At 44.7% G+C, this 18,900-nt stretch overlaps 1 protein-coding gene across 5 annotated transcripts in view; it reads left to right on the forward strand.

The window, feature by feature from the left end:
- Nucleotides 1–1,716: 1,716 nt before the first annotated feature.
- TMEM40 (transmembrane protein 40) overlaps nucleotides 1,717–18,900 on the forward strand; it is a 39,351-nt gene continuing 22,167 nt past the window's right edge. Inside the window, exons 1-3 of one of the 5 annotated variants that reach the window (XM_045831950.1) lie at nucleotides 1,717–1,949; nucleotides 16,281–16,361; nucleotides 17,005–17,157. In XM_045831950.1, coding sequence (XP_045687906.1) covers nucleotides 16,289–16,361; nucleotides 17,005–17,157 — 226 coding nt within the window. In that variant the 5' untranslated portion in view covers nucleotides 1,717–1,949; nucleotides 16,281–16,288. The remainder of the gene's footprint in view (nucleotides 1,950–16,280; nucleotides 16,362–17,004; nucleotides 17,158–18,900) is intronic. The other 4 variants (XM_045831949.1, XR_006784884.1, XM_045831948.1 and 1 more) reach the window with 4 other exon arrangements.

Genomic DNA, 18,900 nt, shown 5'->3' on the forward strand with positions numbered 1-18,900 from the left:
TTTCTTTGCCTTCAAAACCTTTGCTTGGCTTCGGCTTTGGTGGAGGCGGGGGTTCCTGCTTCACTTTGGGTACCACCTTCATGAAATGAGCAGTGCCCCTTACCTCTCAGCCTTTATGGTTGTTCATGTGGTTTCCTCTGCCTAAAATGCCTTCGGAATGCTTCCTGGGCTACACTTTCAGGTCATTTATTTATTCAACAAAATTAATGGAGCACCTGCTATGTGTCAGACACTGTCCTGGATCCTGAAGCAAACAAATACATAACAAGGAATATGCATAACAAGGAAATATATGGTACATCAGATGGCGAACAACAAAGCAGGCTGAGAGGGAAAGGTGGTGCTGTAGGTTACTGCTTCATTCAGAGTGGCCAGGGAAGGCAGCATGGAGAGGGTGACATCTGAGTTGAGACCTGAAGAAATGAGGAAGGGAGCCAGGTAGCTGTCTGGGGGAAAGCATGCTAAGTAGAAGGAACAACCAGGGCAAAGGCCCTGAGGAGGGAGCCTATCTGGAGTGTTTGGGGCACATTCCAGTGTGGCTGGGGCAGAGTGAGAGAGGAAGTCATAGGAATTAAAGTCAGAGAGAGCAAGAGGTGGGTGGTAGATTGTGTAGGGCTGTATAAGAACTTGAGTTTTATCCTGAATGAGCTGGTAGCCACAGGAGGGTGCTGAGTGGAGCAGGTACGATGTGAGCTGAGATGGGTTTTAACTGGATCCCTTTGGTTGCCGTGATGACAACAGATAGTGGGCTGAGAGCAGGAGCAGGGAGACTAGCAATTGTATTGTCTGGACCAGGGTGGTTGCCATGTAGAAAAGGGGCCAAATTCAGGATATGTCAACAGTGAGTCCAACTATGCATTATTTAAAAAAAAAAGATTTTATTTATTTATTTTTAGAGAAAAGGGAAGGGAAGGAGAAAGAGAGGGAGAGAAACATCAGTGTGTGGTTGTCTCTCGACCTGGCCTGTAACCCAAGCATGTGCCCTGACCAAGAATTGAACCTGTGACTCCTTGGTTCGCAGGCTGGCGCTCAAGCAACTGAGTCATGCCAGCCAGAGCCCAACAATGCTTTTCAGATAGGTTAGACACAGAGTATGAGAGAACAAAGAGAAAAGGATGATTCCAAGATTTTGGCCTGAGCTTAGAATTGATGACTCCTCTTCCAAGAAGCCCTCCTGGGAACCATAGCTCCTAGGGCCTTGCTGTTATGGGGCCTGTCTTGGCCTTTGTCCCTCTGGCTTGGGTGCTCACTGGGGCAGTGTAGACTTGTTTATTGTCCTGTTTTCAGAGTGTTTGATAAGTGAATGAGAGGCAGAGGCAGGCTGAGCTGGGGTCACTCTGGCCTTAGCAGTGAGAGTTTGGTTCCCATCGGCCCCTCAGGACTTGTGTTTTCCCATCTGCACCAATCTCTTTACCAGAAGAGGGCACTGCCAGTCTACTCACAGAAGTCTCTAGCCCCTTGAGCCCGCCTACCTCCAGCTGCTGTCTGCCCAGCCTCATCCTTCCCAGTAGCATCGGGTTAGCCCACATGGCTGGGCTCTGAGTCAGCCTCACAATTCAGGTTGAAGGGGAACTTTGGAGATGCCCCACCTCCTCCCTGCCCAGAGCTTAGCACAGCCAAGAGTGATGCAGCTGTCCCCCACATCACTTGCCCCTGGAGAGAGATGGCATGGCTATGGCCCAGGGGGTGGTTCTTGGGGGTATGGTTGCCCCATTGGCTGCTCCTGGGGTTTCATAGGGAAGAGTCGAGTCAGACAGGAAGGCCTGGGGCTGATAGCACTGGCAGGAAGGAATGCACTCGGGTGAGCCCAGGGACACGTCACGCCCTGCCCTCTCCCCGTCACAGGGGTGTGGCGAGGCCTCTCCTGCCATCCTCTTCCCCAGCCCAGCCTGGCATCAGCACAGTCCACACACAGCTCGCCTTGTACCTGACAAGCCTCGGGACCACAGGTAATGGGACATGGGGCAGGGTGAAGGGTTAAACCTCAGTCGGTCCTTCAATAGCCTGATGTTTTGTGGTTCCTAGATGGACCTGGATTTGAATTCCAGCTCAGTGTCTTCCCATCTGGGTGAGCACCTCAGACTCCCATCTCTTAGAAAATTGGGGGAGGGTGACAATATTTACCCCACTTGGTTGTTTTGAGGCTTCAGGCAGGCAGAGTAGGTACCCAACTCCTGATTCTGTCACTAATTCGCAATGGGACCTGACCTTCAGAAAACCCCTTGGCCTCTCTGAGTCTCAGTTTCCCCATTTTTGAGATGAAAAGTCTGACTAGATATCTGAAGGCTTCTCCCACTCTGCCCTGTGGGACCAAACAGCTTTGGAGGGTGAGGGTGTGTCCCCTCAAATCTCCCAGCAAGTAGAGGCAGTCACCCTCCTGTCCTCCTGTTGGAAGCCACCCTGGGCCCTGGGCCAGGTCTGTCAGATGTGGAAGGACGAGGCCAGTTGTCTCCCCTGTTCAGGCTGAAAGACACCTTTGGGGCAAAAGTGCTGAACAGGGAGATCTGGGCCCAGGGAAAGGGGGCCCCACTGCCTGTCAGAGGCTCACACAGGTGACATGGCCTAGAGCGGAGCCCCCACCCACCCCAGTCCCAGCACCACCTTACCCCCAAAATAACCCCATACTTTTTGGCAGACACTCCTCATTTCCCCTTCCCACTGTCAAGCACTAATCTACTCCTTGTCTCTGTGAATGTGCTTTTTCCAGACATTTCTTATAAATGGAATCATACCATAGATGATCCTTTCTGACTAAGCATAATTTTTTCAAGGTTTATACATGTTGAAACATGTGTCAGCACTTCTTCCTCTTTATGGCTGAATAATATTGTATTGTATAATTATGTCACATTTTGTTTATTCGCTCATCAGGTGATGGACATTTGGGTTGTTTCTACCTCTTGGCTATTAAGAATACTGCTTCTGTGAACATTCACATACAAGTCTTTGTGTGAACATAAGTTTTTACTTCTCTTGGTTATACATCTAGGAGTGGAGTTGCTTGGTGATATGATCAATCTATGTTTAACATTTTGAGAAACTGTCACATTTTTCCCCAAAGCCTCTGTACTATTTTACAATCCCATCAACTATGTACGAAGGCTCCAAATTTCCACATCATTGCAACACTTTTATTTCTTGTATCACCCATCCTACTAGGTGTGAAGTGGCTGGTATCTTACTGTGGTTTTGATTTGCGTTTCCCTAGTGACTAATGATGTCGGGCATCTGTCAATGTGCTATTGAGCATTTGTCTATCTTCCTCGAAGAGATGTCTGTTAAAATCCTTTGACTCTTTTAAAATTGGGTTGTCTTTTCATTGTTGGGTTGCAGTCATGTCCATTTTTCCAGAGGATTCTGAGCTCCGAGAATGGATATGGCTTTCTGAGGACTTCGCATCTGTGATGGGTGGAAGTAGGCAGTGAATCCAAGTCTGTCAGACATTCAAGAGCCAGCAAGCTCTTTCTATGCACTGAGTACCTACCTCCTTTCTGGTTTCTGTTGTTGCCAACTGAGTGCTCACATGTATGGGTGTGTGTGAGAGAGAGAGGAGAAAGAAAGGGGAGACAAAAAGACAGAAAAGCTTAGATGAGAGAATGAAAAACAGGAGACTTGGACTGGACTGGACATCTTGGGGAGTTAGCATCAGGGACAACCTTTTAAGACTTTTTGATTTCTTCCTATTAATTTTCAAACATTTAGGGGGCCTCAGAAAAGTTTATTGGATGGCACACTGCCACCTAGTTTTCTTGGTCCCTAAATCTGAAATAAATCTGATCAGACCCCAAAACCCAAACAGGGACTGGCATCTCCCAGTGTCTAGCTGGGTCACACTTTTTGATTGCACACTCTTTTCCAAAAAAATGCTTTAGGTGTCCCCAACATATACATATTTATAGATATAGAAATTATATATAAGTACTGTGGATCATTAGCTAATGACTCAAGGCCCAACATGCACTCGGAGTGAATTTCCTCACTGATGATAGAGAATGGAAGTTCCCTTTTCATTATTATTATTATTATTAATTATTAATTATTAATTATTTCAGTAAGCAATTGTGTGCAAGATAGATCCCATTCATTGTAGCTTTTGTCTGGTAACGTGGCTGATGAAGGTTTTGAACTAGGGGTGAGGGTGGGCCTGTCTCCCACATTTCCTGCTGCTTGCTTGTACTTTTTAGATTAGAGTTATCTCCATTCGAGGTTCCTTTGCAGGGACTCTTTGAAGCCTCTCGTCCACATTATGGGGGCTGATTCAGTTAAAGCTGTATTGTTTGATCCTTGAACATACCCAACCCAGCACAAGTAGACCACAATGTGTCAAAATGGGCTGAACACAGAAAATGGAGAATGTGACCACAGCAGACCCCTCTGTATTGTTGAGCTTACCACTGGCCTCTTGGAACCCCACTGGCCCCTGGGGATTTATGGCCAAGGGGCACATCAGAATTCAGCTGTATACTATTAACTATTTTAAGTTAAAAGGTGAGTAGAAATAGATGAACTAATATTTTCCTCCTGTACTTTGGAGATTCTCATTTGAGAGATTAATAGGTTCTGAGCTAAGATCATTTAAGCCAATCCCAGCCATTCCTCAGCTTGCCACCTCTCATGGTAGGTGCTCATGACCACCCCCAAATAGATGTCATTTTAAGAAATTTTTTTTTGTGTAGTGAACTGGCACCTGTCCTGGTGGCTCCCCAAGGTCCTCACCCCTCCCTCTGGGCTCATAGCCTCACCTGTTTCCCTGTCCTGAAGGAGTCCTGCAGAGACTTGGGGATAATGACTAGCTCTGTCCGTGCAGTGCTCACCCCTAGGCTGAGTACCCTGCTCCACCAGCCACTTCAGTTGGGTGTGGTCTCTGTACCCCCATATCCTCTGGATTCTCTCTGTTTGTCCATATCCTATTCTATGCAGGACCCAGGATTGAACTCAGGATGGGGATGGTGAGATGTGGGTCACCTTCTTCACTGTCGACTCTGTGCTTCTATTACTATGACCTAAGGCTCTGTTAGCTTTGCTTTGTAGCTCTATCACCTTGCTGGCTTATATTGCAGTTTAACAAACATTAATTATGTGTGTATCTACTATGTGCTAAACACTAGATAAGATATTTGTGCTAACATTTACTTACCTTCTTTTCTGAGTATCTTTTAACAGTCATAGGTCTTTCTGTGTGAAAAACCTCTAACCAAGCTGGGCCCACCCATCCTCTTTCTGCGTAAACTTGGTTTTGTCCCTTTACATCCTTTCATTTCAGCCCAGGTACCACCCTGAACTCCTCAGGGGCAACCAAGGCCCTGGCTGCATCTCTGGGTGTTCTGAGGCCACAAGGTTCACCCAGATTCATGACAGGTCCATCTAGTTTGTGTTTAGCTGGCTGGGCAGTGTGGGTTCTTTTCTCACTATTAAACTGCCTGGCCAAACTTGGGACAAAATGATGGAGGAGGTGGAAACTGTGGCATGTTCCTTATTTCCCTCATGCTTGGACTTCAGCCTCAGATGTGAGTTCATATCCAGGCTTTTTGCTGTGTGGTCTTGGGCAAGTCTGTTTTCTTATCTGGGGCTCAGTTTTGGTCTCCTGGCTGTGCCTCTGTAGAACTATAGCTTAGAGGAAGAGAGAGACTGCCATCTTGGGAAGCTGGGGGAGAAAGAGAGGGTAAGGTGAATCTGGAGTGGGAAGGGGGAGGGTGCTGAAGAAGAAAATGAAGGGCTGTGAATAAGTGGAAGATCTTCTAAAGGGAAGATCAAGATGCTAAAGAATCTTTTCCGGCTTCACATTACTTCTCTGAGCTCTTATATTCAGCATTTTATGACTTAAAGAATTTTTTAAAATTTTCAATTATACATTATTTTTGTTTTTTATTTTTCAGTTAAGTGGATATTCAATATTATATAAGTTTCAGGTATACAGTATAGTGGTTAGGCATTTATATCACTTACAGAGTGATCCCCCTGGTAAGTCTAGCACCCCTCTGATATCATACATGATTATTACAATATTATTGACTAATTTCCTATGCTGTACTTTATATCTTTGTGACTATTTTGTAACTGCCAATTTGCACTTCTTATTTTTCAAGTTCCACATATAAGTGAAATCATAGATCTTTCTGTGTCTGACTCATTTCATTTAACATAATATCCTCTAGGTTTATCCATGTTGTTGCAAATGGTAAGATTTCATCCTTTTTATGACTGAGTAATATTCCATCGCATATATTACCACATCTTCTTTATCCAATCATCTATTGATGGACACTTAATATGCTTCCCTACCTTGGCTATTGTATATAAAATGTCTTTCTTTGTCTTTTGTTATAGCCTTTGTTTTAAAGTCTATTTTGTCTAATATAAGTATTGCTACCCCAGCTTTTTTTCATTTCCATTTGCATTAAAAATCTTTTTATCCCTTTATTTTATTTATTTACTTTTTCAATTACAGTTTACTTTCAGTATTGTTTTGTATTGGTTTCAGTTGTATAGCATAGTAGTTAGACAATTATATATTTCATAAAGTGTTCTGCCCAATATTTTTGGTATCCATATGGCACCATACATAGTTATCATAATGTTATTGATTCTATTCCTTGTGCTGTAATTTACATCCCCATGACTATTTTGTAACTTCCAATCTGTCTGCCTTTTTACTTTTAGTCTGTGTGTCTACGACTGTGAATCACTCGTAGGCAGCACACACATATATATGTTTGTCTTGTTTTCTTCCCCACTCAGCCACCCTATCTCTTTTGATTAGAGCATTTAATCCATTTACATTTAAAGTAATTATTGACAGGTATGTATTTATTGCCATTTAATTCATTTTTTTTTGTCTTTTTTCTTCCTAGTCCTAAAGAAGTCCCTTTAACATTTCTGTAATACTGGTTTGGTGGTGATGAATACCTTTAGCTTTTTCTTGTCTAGAAGGCTCTTTATATGTCCTTTGATTCCAAAGGATAGCCTCACTGCATAGAGTAATCTTGGTTGTAGGTCATCATTCTTCATCACTTCGAGTATTTCCTGCCAATCCCTTCTGGCCTGCAAAGTTTCTGTTAAGAAATTATCTGGTAGTCTTATGGGAGCTCCCTTGTACATAACTGCTTTCTCTTGCTACTTTTATGACTCTCTCTTTGTTTTTAACCTTTAGCATTTTAATTATGTGTCTTGGTGTGGTCCTCTTTGGGTTCATCTTGTTTGGGACTCCGTGCTTCATGGACTTGTATGTCTATTTCCTTCACCAAATTGGGAAAAATTTCAGTTGTTATTTCTTCAAACAGGTTTTCATTCCTTGCTCTCTGTCTTCTCCTTCTGATACCCCTATGATGTGAATGTTGTTACACTTAATGTTGTCCCAGAGGTCCCTTCAACTATCCTCATTTTTTTGGATTCTCTCTCTCTCTCTCTTTCTCTCTCTCTCGCTGTTCCACTTGGGTGTGTTCAACTACGTTTTCTTCCAAATCACTGATTTAGTTCTCTGCTTTATCTAATTGGCTCTTGATTCTCTCTAACATATCCTTTATTTCAGTACTTATAGTCTTCATTTCTAACTGACTCTTTTGTATAATTTCTATCTCTTTGTGTAAGTTCTCACTGAGTTCATTTATTTTTTTACTAAGTTCATTGAACATCCTTATCACCAGTGTTTTGAACTCTGCATCTGGCAGATTGCTTTACTCTACTTTGTTTAGTTCTTTTTCTGGAGTTTTGCCCTGTTCTTTCATTTGGGACATGTTTCTTTGTTTCCTCATGTTGGCAGCCTCCCTGTGTTTGTTTCTATGTATTAAGTAGAACTCCTGTGTCTCTCAGTCTTGGCTGGGTGGCTTTATGTGCCCAAGCAGCACATAATCATCTTCTTTGATGATTGAGTGGATAAATCTTGAAGACCTTAATCAGAGAGAAGCATTAGTCTCCTAGAATGTCACAGTTAGAAGGCTCTTGTAGAGTGCAGCCCAACTTCTACTTATAGGGAAACTGAAGCCCAGGGCAATCCAGCAGTATGTATGGAGGAGGAAGCCAGAGGCAGGCAAGCCTACTGTTAGACTATTGTAACACTCAGGGGAGGGTCCTGGGGGTCTGAGTGGACCACACTCTACCTAGCATGTGGTATCCTTGTTAATAACAGAAATTTCCCTGAGCCACACCCTACCCCTAACCTTGCTCCTAATATTAGAGCCCTTGAATGATAACATCCAGAGGAGAGATTCCTGGGAATTGGCACTATTAACAGTGTTCCTGGGGAAATCTGGTCATGAGCCACATTTGAGAAACATTGGGCATGGGAAAGGGGAGGGGAAATTCTTACTTATTAAGTGCCAGTATTCTAAGCTTGTTATGGACACAATATCATTTAATCCCCATGACACTCTGGGGGGTAGATATTAACACCCTATTTTATAGATGAGAAACTGGGGCTAAGAGGAGACAGGCAGCTGAGGGGCTGGGATAAGAACATAGCTATGACCATCCACAAAGCCCTCACTCACCCTACAGAGTCTCTTGGGAGGGGCACAATGGGAGTAGAGAAACCAAAACCTCTTAAAGAGAAAATAAGGCAAGTTTGGGCTTTAACTGACTGGGGAGGAAGGAGTCAGAGCATCCTTTCTGCCTCCTTCCTGCCTTTGGAGTTTAGGGTCCCAGGATAGTGGTAGAGTCAGAGAGGGAACCTGGTTTAGGGAGGAAGATGTTAAACACCTGCAGGGACCCAAGCTGTGGCAGGCATGGGGGTCAGAGACTGCAGTGGGCCAAGTAATAGCCCCTCAAGGTATACTTATTCCTGGAAACTGTGATTATGATAGATTACATGCAAAGAGAAATTAAAGTTGCAGATGGAATTAAGATTATTCATCAGCTGACCTTAACATAAGGAGACCACCCTGGATGATCTGGGTGAGCCCAATGTAACCACAAGGATCTTTAAAAGTGGAAGATGGAGGCAGAAGTTTTAAGTCAGAGTGGTGCAATGGGAGGACTTCACCTGACATCATCAGCTTTGAAGGTGGAAGAAGGGGCCACAAGCCAAAGAATGTGAGTGGCCTCTAGAAGCTAGAAAAAGCGAGGAAAATGAAGGATAAGAAGAGGAAGGAGGGGAAAGGAGGGAGAGAAGGAGAAGAGGAAGGAGAAGAAATGAAAAGAGCAGCAAGGAAACAGATTTTCCCCCAGAACCTTCAGAAAGGAAGGCAGCCCTGTTGATGCTTTGATTTTAGCCCAGTGAGACCACTGTTGGACTTCTAACCTACAGAACTGTGAGACACTCAGTTTGTGTTGTTTTAAGCCTCTAAGTTTGTGGGAATTGTTACAGAAGCAATAGAAAACCAATGAGGAGCTGAACCAGGTCTAACATGCCCTTCACCCTCAACAAGGGTAGAAGTCTCTAGGGCAAGATCTTCAGGGCAACTGATGCTTAGGCGGTTACAGGGAGGGGATAAAGGACCTGAGAGTGGAAGTCCCTAACCCAGCTTGGAGTTGAGTCGCAACACCTCGTATGGAGGACTTCAGGGGCCCTGCCCATGTCTTGCCCTGGAGGTTGCAGTGAAATCTGTGAACCCCTCTGTCCCCAGGCCTGCTTTACTTTACCTAGAATCTCAGAGCCTTCCCCACACATTAGTCTCAACTAACATGCTTTGGCTGCAAGTAACAGAAACTACCTCAGGCTACCAAAAAAGGACTTTCTTGGGAGGATATGGGGGTCTCACAGCAGAGAGGGAGTTGCTGAGGACTAGACTGCAGTACAGACAATGGTCAGGGCCTGAAACGAGAGGACAGCCTCTCCAGGACCCTGTCTCTGGGCAGACCTGCACAGGCTGATTTCAGGCTTTATGTTACCATGTCACAAGTCAGATTCCTGGGAGGGAGAGGCTGATGGTCTAACCTGGGTGAAGGGCAGGGACCCTCCAGAATTTCCATGTTGGAGAAGCATGAGGAGAGGGTACCATCAATTTGGGGGATATTGGCCCTGAATCTGTGTCTGCATGTTTGAGGTGCATGCTTTGTTTGGGAGGCTTGGGAAGCTGGAGGAGATTCTCAATCTAACTTGCCCCCTTGGTGTAATCACCAGAAGAAGAGAGCTTTGATGCCAGGTGGGCAAAAACAACAAGTTCCCACCTCTTTGTCAGCTCTGTTCCCCTCCCAGCTGCTGTTTCTGCCTCCCACAACCCCCACCAGGTTACTGCCCTGGGCTTGTTGAACTGAACTGGCCCCGCATTTGTGGCCTGGAGGAATGTTCCTCACAGTGCACTTGCAGAAAAATTTGACCATTAGCCTGACATTCAAGGCCCAGGACTATCTCCCCAGCCTCAGGGGACTCCTACCCTTTCAACTGCCCACTGCCACCCATCCCCTCCACTACATCTTTCTCTCACTCTGCCTTGTGCTACCTGTTGAAATCCAACTCAGTCTTAGTTGCCTCAGCCCCTCCTCCAGGAAGGATCACCAGGAAAAGATAAGCAGCCCTCGAATCACGAGACAGTGTTCTGGAGCCAGCCTTGCCCTTGAGTTGCTATATGACCTTGTACAAGTTCTTCTATTTCTAGGCCTCAGTTTTTCCATCTGTAAAATGGGACGATAATCCCAACCCTGCCTTCCCTCTGGTTAGCATGAGGATCAAGTGAGCTGGGCAGGGAAAGTGCTGTGAGGCTATGATGGCTCACTGTCTCCTAATAGTCCCCCTGCCCTGGGCCCAGGCCCTTGTGACAGCAGGAGCTTAGGAAATCTGGGCTGAACTGAAGGGGAAATCCAGTTTAGCAAGATCTGTGGGTGCAGAGGCTGTGGCACCACTAGTGACTCAGCAGGGCTGGGCTTTATGGAGAAAGGTACTAAAAAGGTAGTCAATTTTCTTATAGGATCAGCCTCAAATGAGAGGCAACCCAAAAGAGGGGCCCTGGAGGCCTCTAACCAGGGATAGGGATGAGGGTTCTCTGTCAGGGCAGGGGTTGGATTTGAGCCCATCTGTAAGCTGGGAGAACTTGGACAAGTCACTTTGTCTATCTAAACCTTGGTTTTTCCCTGCATAAAATCAGTAAGACTTGCACAGATGAAAGAAGATTGCAGGGAATGTGCCATGTTCCTTTTCCTCTTCGTGCTTTCTTTCTTCACTTCTCTGTCAACTGCCTGTGGTCCATCTTGGCTCAAAGTCACATGTGCTGAACTTGAGCTTTTACTTATTTTTTTATTTTTTAATGTGAGGATTTATTTTCCTTTTAAATATTTTATTGTTTATGTTATTACAGTTGTCCCAATTTTCCCTTTTCTCCCCCCTCCACCCACTCTGCCCCCCATTCCCACTGTCAGTACCCTCACCATGGTCCATGTCCATGGGTCATACATGTATTGAACTTGAGCTCTTAGAAGCCCCTCCCAGCCATCCCTCTGCCGGTGCCTGATGTTACATCATTAGTGCTCCGTCCTTTGTGTTAAGTGTTGCCTTGCACACTGATTCTTGAGTTTTAAACTATAAAAATTCTATTTATCCTTTCTCATAGCAGAAATACGGGCAAAGGAGGGGTGGGGCAAGGATAGGTCCTACCAGGCCCCCTCTCCCGATGGGGCGTGCTGAAGAACTGCCCCAGGAAGTGCCTTGGCTGTGAGGACACCTGCTCAGGGCTCCACCAGTGGCAAAATATACGCCAAGTCAGCGCTATTTGCATAACACTGCCGTGACTGCCTCTTTCCTGGTACAAATGAAAAGGGCCTGGGAAGAGATCCTAGCTTCAGTCCTTCTAGCCCCCAGCATGTACTGAGCAGCTATCCTTGTTCAGCCCCCTACTAGCTCTGTGGTCCTGATCAAGTTTCCCAGCCTCTCTATGTCTCAGTGTTCTTTATAAACTGAGCACAACCATGGTGAGCCCTTCCAGGGCTGTGGTGAGGCATGTATGAGCTAATACATGTAACGTGCTTAGATCATTGCCTGGCAGATAGTAAGCATTTATTTGTTATTGTCATCATCATCATCATCATCATCATCATCATCATCATTATCATCATTTTTTCTTTCTGTCCAGCCTTGTGCAGGGTTCGTGACACATAGATAAATCAGCCTCAGTCCCTAGCCCTGGCTAGGTTCGTGATCTAGTGGAAGAGACACATCCTGGGTGTATCAGACCCTCTGCTGAGCACTGAGCACAGATCCGAAGGTGAATAGGAATGGTGGCTTCTGGAGTTTTGCAACGAGGTGCCCTGCCTTGAAGAAGAAGAGTCTGGTAGAAGGCAGAGTTGACTAAGGCTCAGGAGAGTGATGTGCTGAGGGATGGGGAGAGGAAACTCCCCTCCTTCAGGAAACTTCCCCGACTGGCCCTGCTCTGATTTGGCCCCTGGTTCCAAACAGCCCCCAGGTCTGCCTTGAAATTCCTTGAGGGAAGGGCTGCAATTTGTTCACCACAGTATCCCAGTGCTAGCATGCAGTTGGTGCTCAATTAATGTAGGAATGTAAGAGAGGAAATGTGTTGCAGTCAGAACTGTGTTCAGATACAAATGCCAAAACTTCTGACCACAGAGGATTAAATAAAATAATTTGTTTTTCTCAAATGACAAAAACGCAGGCAGTTGCTGGCAAGGGCTCAGTAGCTCAACAACATCTCTGTATTTGCTTTGGCTTTTCCTCTAGGTCACAAGATGGCCTCTATAGCTCCTGCCATTACATTAGTGTTCAGGGGAGGAAGGAGAAACAAGGCACAGCACCAGCCCTGCTGCCCTCTTTTGTCAGGAGAAGCAAAACTATTCCCAAACCCCAACAAATTTCTGCTAACTTTTCATTAGATGAAACTGGGTCACATGGCCACCCTAGCTACAAGAAAGGCCGGAAAAACGAGTATCTGACGAGCTGGGAGAACAAATTGCAGCGTTGCTACCAGGAAGGAATCCAAGGGTGGTGGGTGAAGAAGAGCGGATGGGGTGGGGGTCAGGAGGAAGGGTGCTGGTCAGGCAACCAGCACAGGCCTTCATGAAGGAGCTGTCATTTGAGCTGTGCCTAGAAGGTCAGATACAATTGTGACAATAGGAAAAATAGCCTGGACAGAAGTCTGGAGACCTGAAAATGCTGTGTGTGGCTGGGGACTGCCCAGTGATATAGACAGCTAGGGCAGGAAAGAGAAAGGACCAATTGGGTGAACTTCTGGTGTACTTGGCATCAGCCAGAAGCTCTCCTTCCCCAATATGTGTGATAAATCCCTTCCTCCACTCTACCTGAAATTCCACCCTCAGAGATTATCTCAGCCAAGAAATATGTACTAGACATCTGCTCTGTACAAAGAGTTTTTTTCAAAATATAGATATGCCCTGGAGGCTTATGGTTATCAGTCATTCATACCTGAATATTAATCAGTTTCCTTGGCTAGTGACTACCTAATGCTTAGCTGAATTCTGCCTTGCAAAATGGGAATTTTTATTCTAGAAAGAGGGTAATAGAAGATGGGGGATAAGCAGGGCCGGACCTGGACACCGAATGTCTGAGGGTAATAGGAAGCCTGGAGAAGACAAAACTCACATTTTCAGAGGCCACTAAGGGTAGGCACCAGCCCTCTTTCCTCTCTAAACCTCTGCCATCACTAGTTCACATTTGTGATAAATAGAGCTTAGAGATGGGGACTGCCATCCTATGCATAGGTGACAGAGTGGGGTTGGACCCTTGGTCAGTCTGACCCCAAAGCACATGCTCTTGCCATTGCACAAATTCTGTCTTTTTGCTCCCACCCTGCCCCCTGTCTTAATAATGGTCATCATCTCAGCTGGCATTTATTCAACACTTGCTCTGTACCAAGCATTGTTTTAAGTGCTTCATGTGTTTTAATTCATGCCATTTTCACAATACTAGGAGGTAAGCACTAATATTGTCTCCATTTTACAGATGAGGAACCTGAGGCACAGCAAGAGGTTCAGTGACAGGCTCAGCTTCCATAGCTGGAAGTGGCAGATAGGATTCAAACCCAGCTGGTCTGGCTCTGAGACATCAGGGAAAGATATTGCCTTGCGAGGGTCTTGTGGTGGGTTAAGACTAGATTCTCTGCTAAAACAAAAACAACCCAAACTTGTAGGTGTGGAGAATAGGTAGGTGATTGCCAGGGGGTGGGGGGTAGGCAAAATGGATGAAGGAGTCAAAAGGTACGAACTTCCAGTCATAAAATAAGTCAGTCCTGGGGATATAAAGTACAGCATGGTGACTGCCATTGTATATTTGAAAGTTGCTCAGAGAAAAAAATCTTAAAAATTCTCATCAAAGAAAAAATGCTTTATAACTATGTGTGGCAATTGATGGATGTTAGCTAGACTTATTATGGTGATCATTTTGCATTGTATACAAATACCAAATCATTATGTTGCATACATGAAACTAATATAATGTTATATGCCAATTATACCTCTGTGTGTGTTTTAAACACACACACACACACACACACACACACACACACACACACACACACAGAGTTCTGGGGATCAAAGTCCAAAATCAGGGCTGAGCTCCCTCCAGTGAATCTAGAAGAGAATCTATTGCCAGGCCTGGAGCTGCATTCCTTGCATTCTTTGGCTCTTGGCCCTTTCTTCCATCTTCAAAGCCAGCAGGGGAACATCTTGCTTCAATCATATTGCCTACTTTTCTGTCTGTCAAAAAAATTTAATAATACAAAATTTTTTATAACCAGCATATTGTCTAGACCAGTGGTTCTCAAGTGGGTGTGATCTTTGTCCCCGGGGGACACTCTGCATCCATTCCAGGGAGGCCCAACTCCATGGTGGCCTTGGAGCACTTTCGTGTCCCAGACCAGCGCTTTGGGTTACATTAACTAGAGCACGGGTTCTGGGTCCCAACTTGTGCAGGTCATTTCATGTCTTTGAGTCTCAGTTCTCTCCTCTGTAAAATGGGGATAATAGAACTTACTTTGCAGGGTTATCATAAGGGTCACATGAAACAATCTTTTGGGAAGTTTCTTTTTTTTTTTCTAGAAACTGCAGTTCAGATGTGAAGGGTACTTAATCACTTCCTATCTGACTGGTTTGTGATAGGGCTCAGATGGAATTATAGACACATAGCCCTTTGGAAAACCATTAAGTGCTATACTGATGTAAGGTGGCATGTTACATTTTTAAGTAATGAAAAATTATTGGTTATTTTATTATAACAATAGCAAAATAAAAATAAGAAACTAAAAACAGGCATAATACCACCACTTATTATGGTGATCATTTTGCAGTGCATACAAATACCAAATCATTATGTTGCTTACATGAAACTAATATAATGTTATATGCCAATTATACCTCTGTGTGTGTTTTAAACACACACACACAAACACACAGTGTGTGTGAGAACCACACACTGTGTTTTGATATAGCTCCAATAACTATTGACTGATGGTGGTGATTGTTTCTTGGGACCCCCACCGATGCCCTCCAACTACCCCAACAATTATTTTAAAGCAAGTCTCAGACATCATATAATTTTATCAAATAAATACCATCTCAATATAAATATCATACCTAAGCCCTGACTGGTATGTGGCTCTGTCGGTTGGGCACTGTCCCACAAAGCAAAGGGTCACTGGTTTGATTCCTGGTCAGGGCACAGGCCTGGGCTGCAGGCCAGGTCCCCTGTTGGGGTGCATGCGAGAGGCAACTGATCAATGTTTCTCTCCCTCTTTCTTCCTCCCTTCCCCTGTCTGTAAGAATAAACAAATAAAGTATTTTAAATTAAAAAAAAATCACACCTAAAAAAATACTAGTGGAGGATGTTCATAATGGGGAAGCTAGGCATGTTCGGGGATGGGAGGTATATGAGAAATCTATACCTTCCACTACACTTTACTGTGAACCTAAAACTGCTCTAAAAACTAAGTCTATTTTTTAAAAGTAAGTAGCATATTTTTAGGACTATAAGACGCACCTAGGTTTTAAAGGAGGAAAATAGGAAAAAAATTTTGAAGTAAAAAATGTGGTCAAATATTTAATAACCTGTGACCCTGTTCCGCCACCGCTCCCCCCACCCCCAATTGAGCCAGGTAAGCTACATTCAGACTATAGGACACACCCCCTTTCCCCCCAAATTTGGGGGGGTGCGTCTTATAGTCTGAAAAATACTGGTAAGTTCCTACATTGTCAAAAGATCATTATTCAAATTTCCCTAATTGTATATTTCTTTTTTTGTAAATTGTTCTTCTTATACCTTTTTAAGTTGGGCGTTTTTCCTCTTCTGATTTATGTGCCAAGCTCTTCATATATTAAGGATATTAACTGCTTATTATTGATTACTAGTTACTTGTGATATTAATTACTTGCTATTATTATTCCTCCAGGGAAGGCCATGGAGACTTCAGGATCCTCCTCCCAGACTCAAGACCACAGTCGAGTTCATGGAAATACAGAAGAAACAGACCGTATGTTTGCCTCCTCCAACCCTCTGGGCAAAGCCACATGGGAGGTGGAATCCAGCAGTGGGTAGAACTGAAGAAGACCCTGCTTAGCACGTGTGGCACAATGGCTCAAGGCACAGTTGAAACCTAGAAAAGAAGTGATTTTACACGCATGCACACACGTATGTGTGCTTGATCCAGTCTGTCCTCTAGCACTTTCCAGCTGTGGGAACCCTCAGTTGCTCCTGAAATCTCTGAGTCTCTGTGGGCTTGGACTATCACTAGGGAGGGTCCCCAGAAGGTGGGGAGGGTCCTGCCTTGTGCTGTATTAGAAGATAGGAAGGTTTAGGGCTTAATCTGATCCCACCTCCCCTAAAATTTACAGAGAATTCTAAGTTGGCAATTACTTATTTAGTCTAGTGGTCTCAGGGTAGGACAGGGCCCTTAAATGCCCCTCTCTGAGCTCTGCATTCAGAGAAATTTCTGCCTTGGGCCTGCCTAGAGCCAGGGTCTTCTTCACCTTCGATTGGCCTTAGGGGTTTGGAGTATCTGGGAAAAACAGCCCCTCCTGGCTCCCCAAGTCTAGACAGACCTCTGAGGAGGCCTTGGTGGTCTCTGAGGTGGGAAGGGCGGGGAGCACTCATCCTTGCCTCTGTGTTCCTCCCAGATGGAGAGACAGATCTCCAGAAGCAAGACGGGGAGGCCAGACTCTTTTCTCCAAAACAGTATAGGAGAGACAAGTCTTCCTCCTCCTCCAAGTCTTCCTCCTCCTCCTCCTCTTCCTCCTCCTCCTCCTCCTCCTCGTCTTCCTCTGCCTCAGGTATAGCAAAGATTTAAATATACATGTATATATAATCTTGTATTATCCAGGAAAACCTTTGCATGGGAAAATCATTCCCCATAATCTCCCACCTTCATACTTCAGCTCTATTTTTCCATATACCCTTCCAGGGCCCACCTGTCTGTACACATAACATGTACATGGTTATAATTAAATTGTATAGACAACTTTGTCCATGGTTTAAAAGTTTTTGCTGTCTTCTCCTCTACATTTGGCCCTGTTATTTTAGAATATCTTTCTGACTATTCTTCATGCCTGAATAACCCCTTAAGTGACTGCATCTCATGTGAAGTGACATTGAGCTTTCCTAGCGCACTCTGGTGCCAGAGTCAGTACGTCTGTCCGTTCAAGCAGCCTGCCGGGGTTCAAATCCTTCCTTTGCCACTAACTAGCTATGTGTCCTAGAAAATTGCTTAACCCTGTAGAAAATTGGACAAATTGCTTAACCCTGTAGGCCTTGAGGTCCTAATCTGTCAGATGAGGATGGTAACAAAAGTTGTCTCCTCATAGGACTCTCGAGGGGATAACATGTGTAAAGTCTTAGCACCTAGCACACAGTAAAAAGTCAAAAGAGATCTGTTATTGTTAAATCCAGCCCCACCTCACCACCAGTTTATCACACTCATGAGCATCCTTCCCCAAGAACTTTTGCATTTTAAATTCTTCATATGAATCATGTCCTAAGTGTTGTTTCCTCACCAGTACTTTTAGTGGGTTTAGAGGAAGAAGCATCTCTATTTGGGTCTTGATTACAAATTTCCACATTATTCTCTAATAAACAGTGGAATATTCTTTCACTTTTATTCTTTTGATTCAAAATGTACAGCTGAGTTTATAGCAGCAGCAGCAGCAGCAGCAGCAGCAACAACATCATAGCCAGCACGTATTGAGGACTGACTATGGGCCAGTTACTGTTCTGAGTACTTTAATAACTCAATTAATTCTCATAGCAACCCACTGAGGGAGGTACTATTATTATTACCATTTTATAGGTGAGGAAACTGAGGCACAGAGGTTAACTGACCAGCGGGAAGAGGGCTCAGCAACCAACCTGGGATTCCCTGGAGGTCTTTCAGGGACTGGGGGGCCTAACTGCTCCTCAACCAGAGCTCCTGATCTGTTTTACATAGTAGGCCTGGGTGTGAGGTTTCATTTGATGAAAGCAATCTTAGGCTAAAGGTTTAAAAATGCTTTCGAATGCCATCCTTAGCATCATGTCCTCATGTTGCAAATGATGAGATTTAGACTCAAGGCCACAAAATCCATGCTTACTTCAGCATACAGAAGAGAAAGAGAGTGGTTAATGGGTCCAGTGAGTTTGTGTGTAGTCAGTGTCCTCATGGGCAAAGGAAACCACTGCCCTTATTAAAAAGTAGACAGACACACCCACCGTGAGGCTGAAAGGCCTCTAGTGGAAAAAGGGCCTGGATCCAGGTGCAGGGGAACTCTGTCCCTTTGTTTCTGCTCCGTGGTGGGAGGGCACATTCTGTCTTCTGATTCTGGTTGACCCTTAGTGGGCACTGCTCCCACACTAATGTTGTCCCCCAAGAGTTGCCATAAAGCACTTCCCTCTTGTATCCACAGCACACATGGGCTTGGCTGTGGTTAGCAAAACAACACCAAGCAAAAGCAACAGGAAAACAAACACAGAAGTGTAGAGACAAACTGATATTCAGGACCCTGGTGTCTGATCCACAGTGACCGGCCTGTTGCTGGAACTGT

The sequence above is a fragment of the Phyllostomus hastatus genome, unplaced genomic scaffold (assembly GCF_019186645.2).
Source record: "Phyllostomus hastatus isolate PE091 unplaced genomic scaffold, TTU_PhHast_1.1 phas_contig_16, whole genome shotgun sequence".
Classification (NCBI taxonomy): domain Eukaryota; kingdom Metazoa; phylum Chordata; class Mammalia; order Chiroptera; family Phyllostomidae; genus Phyllostomus; species Phyllostomus hastatus.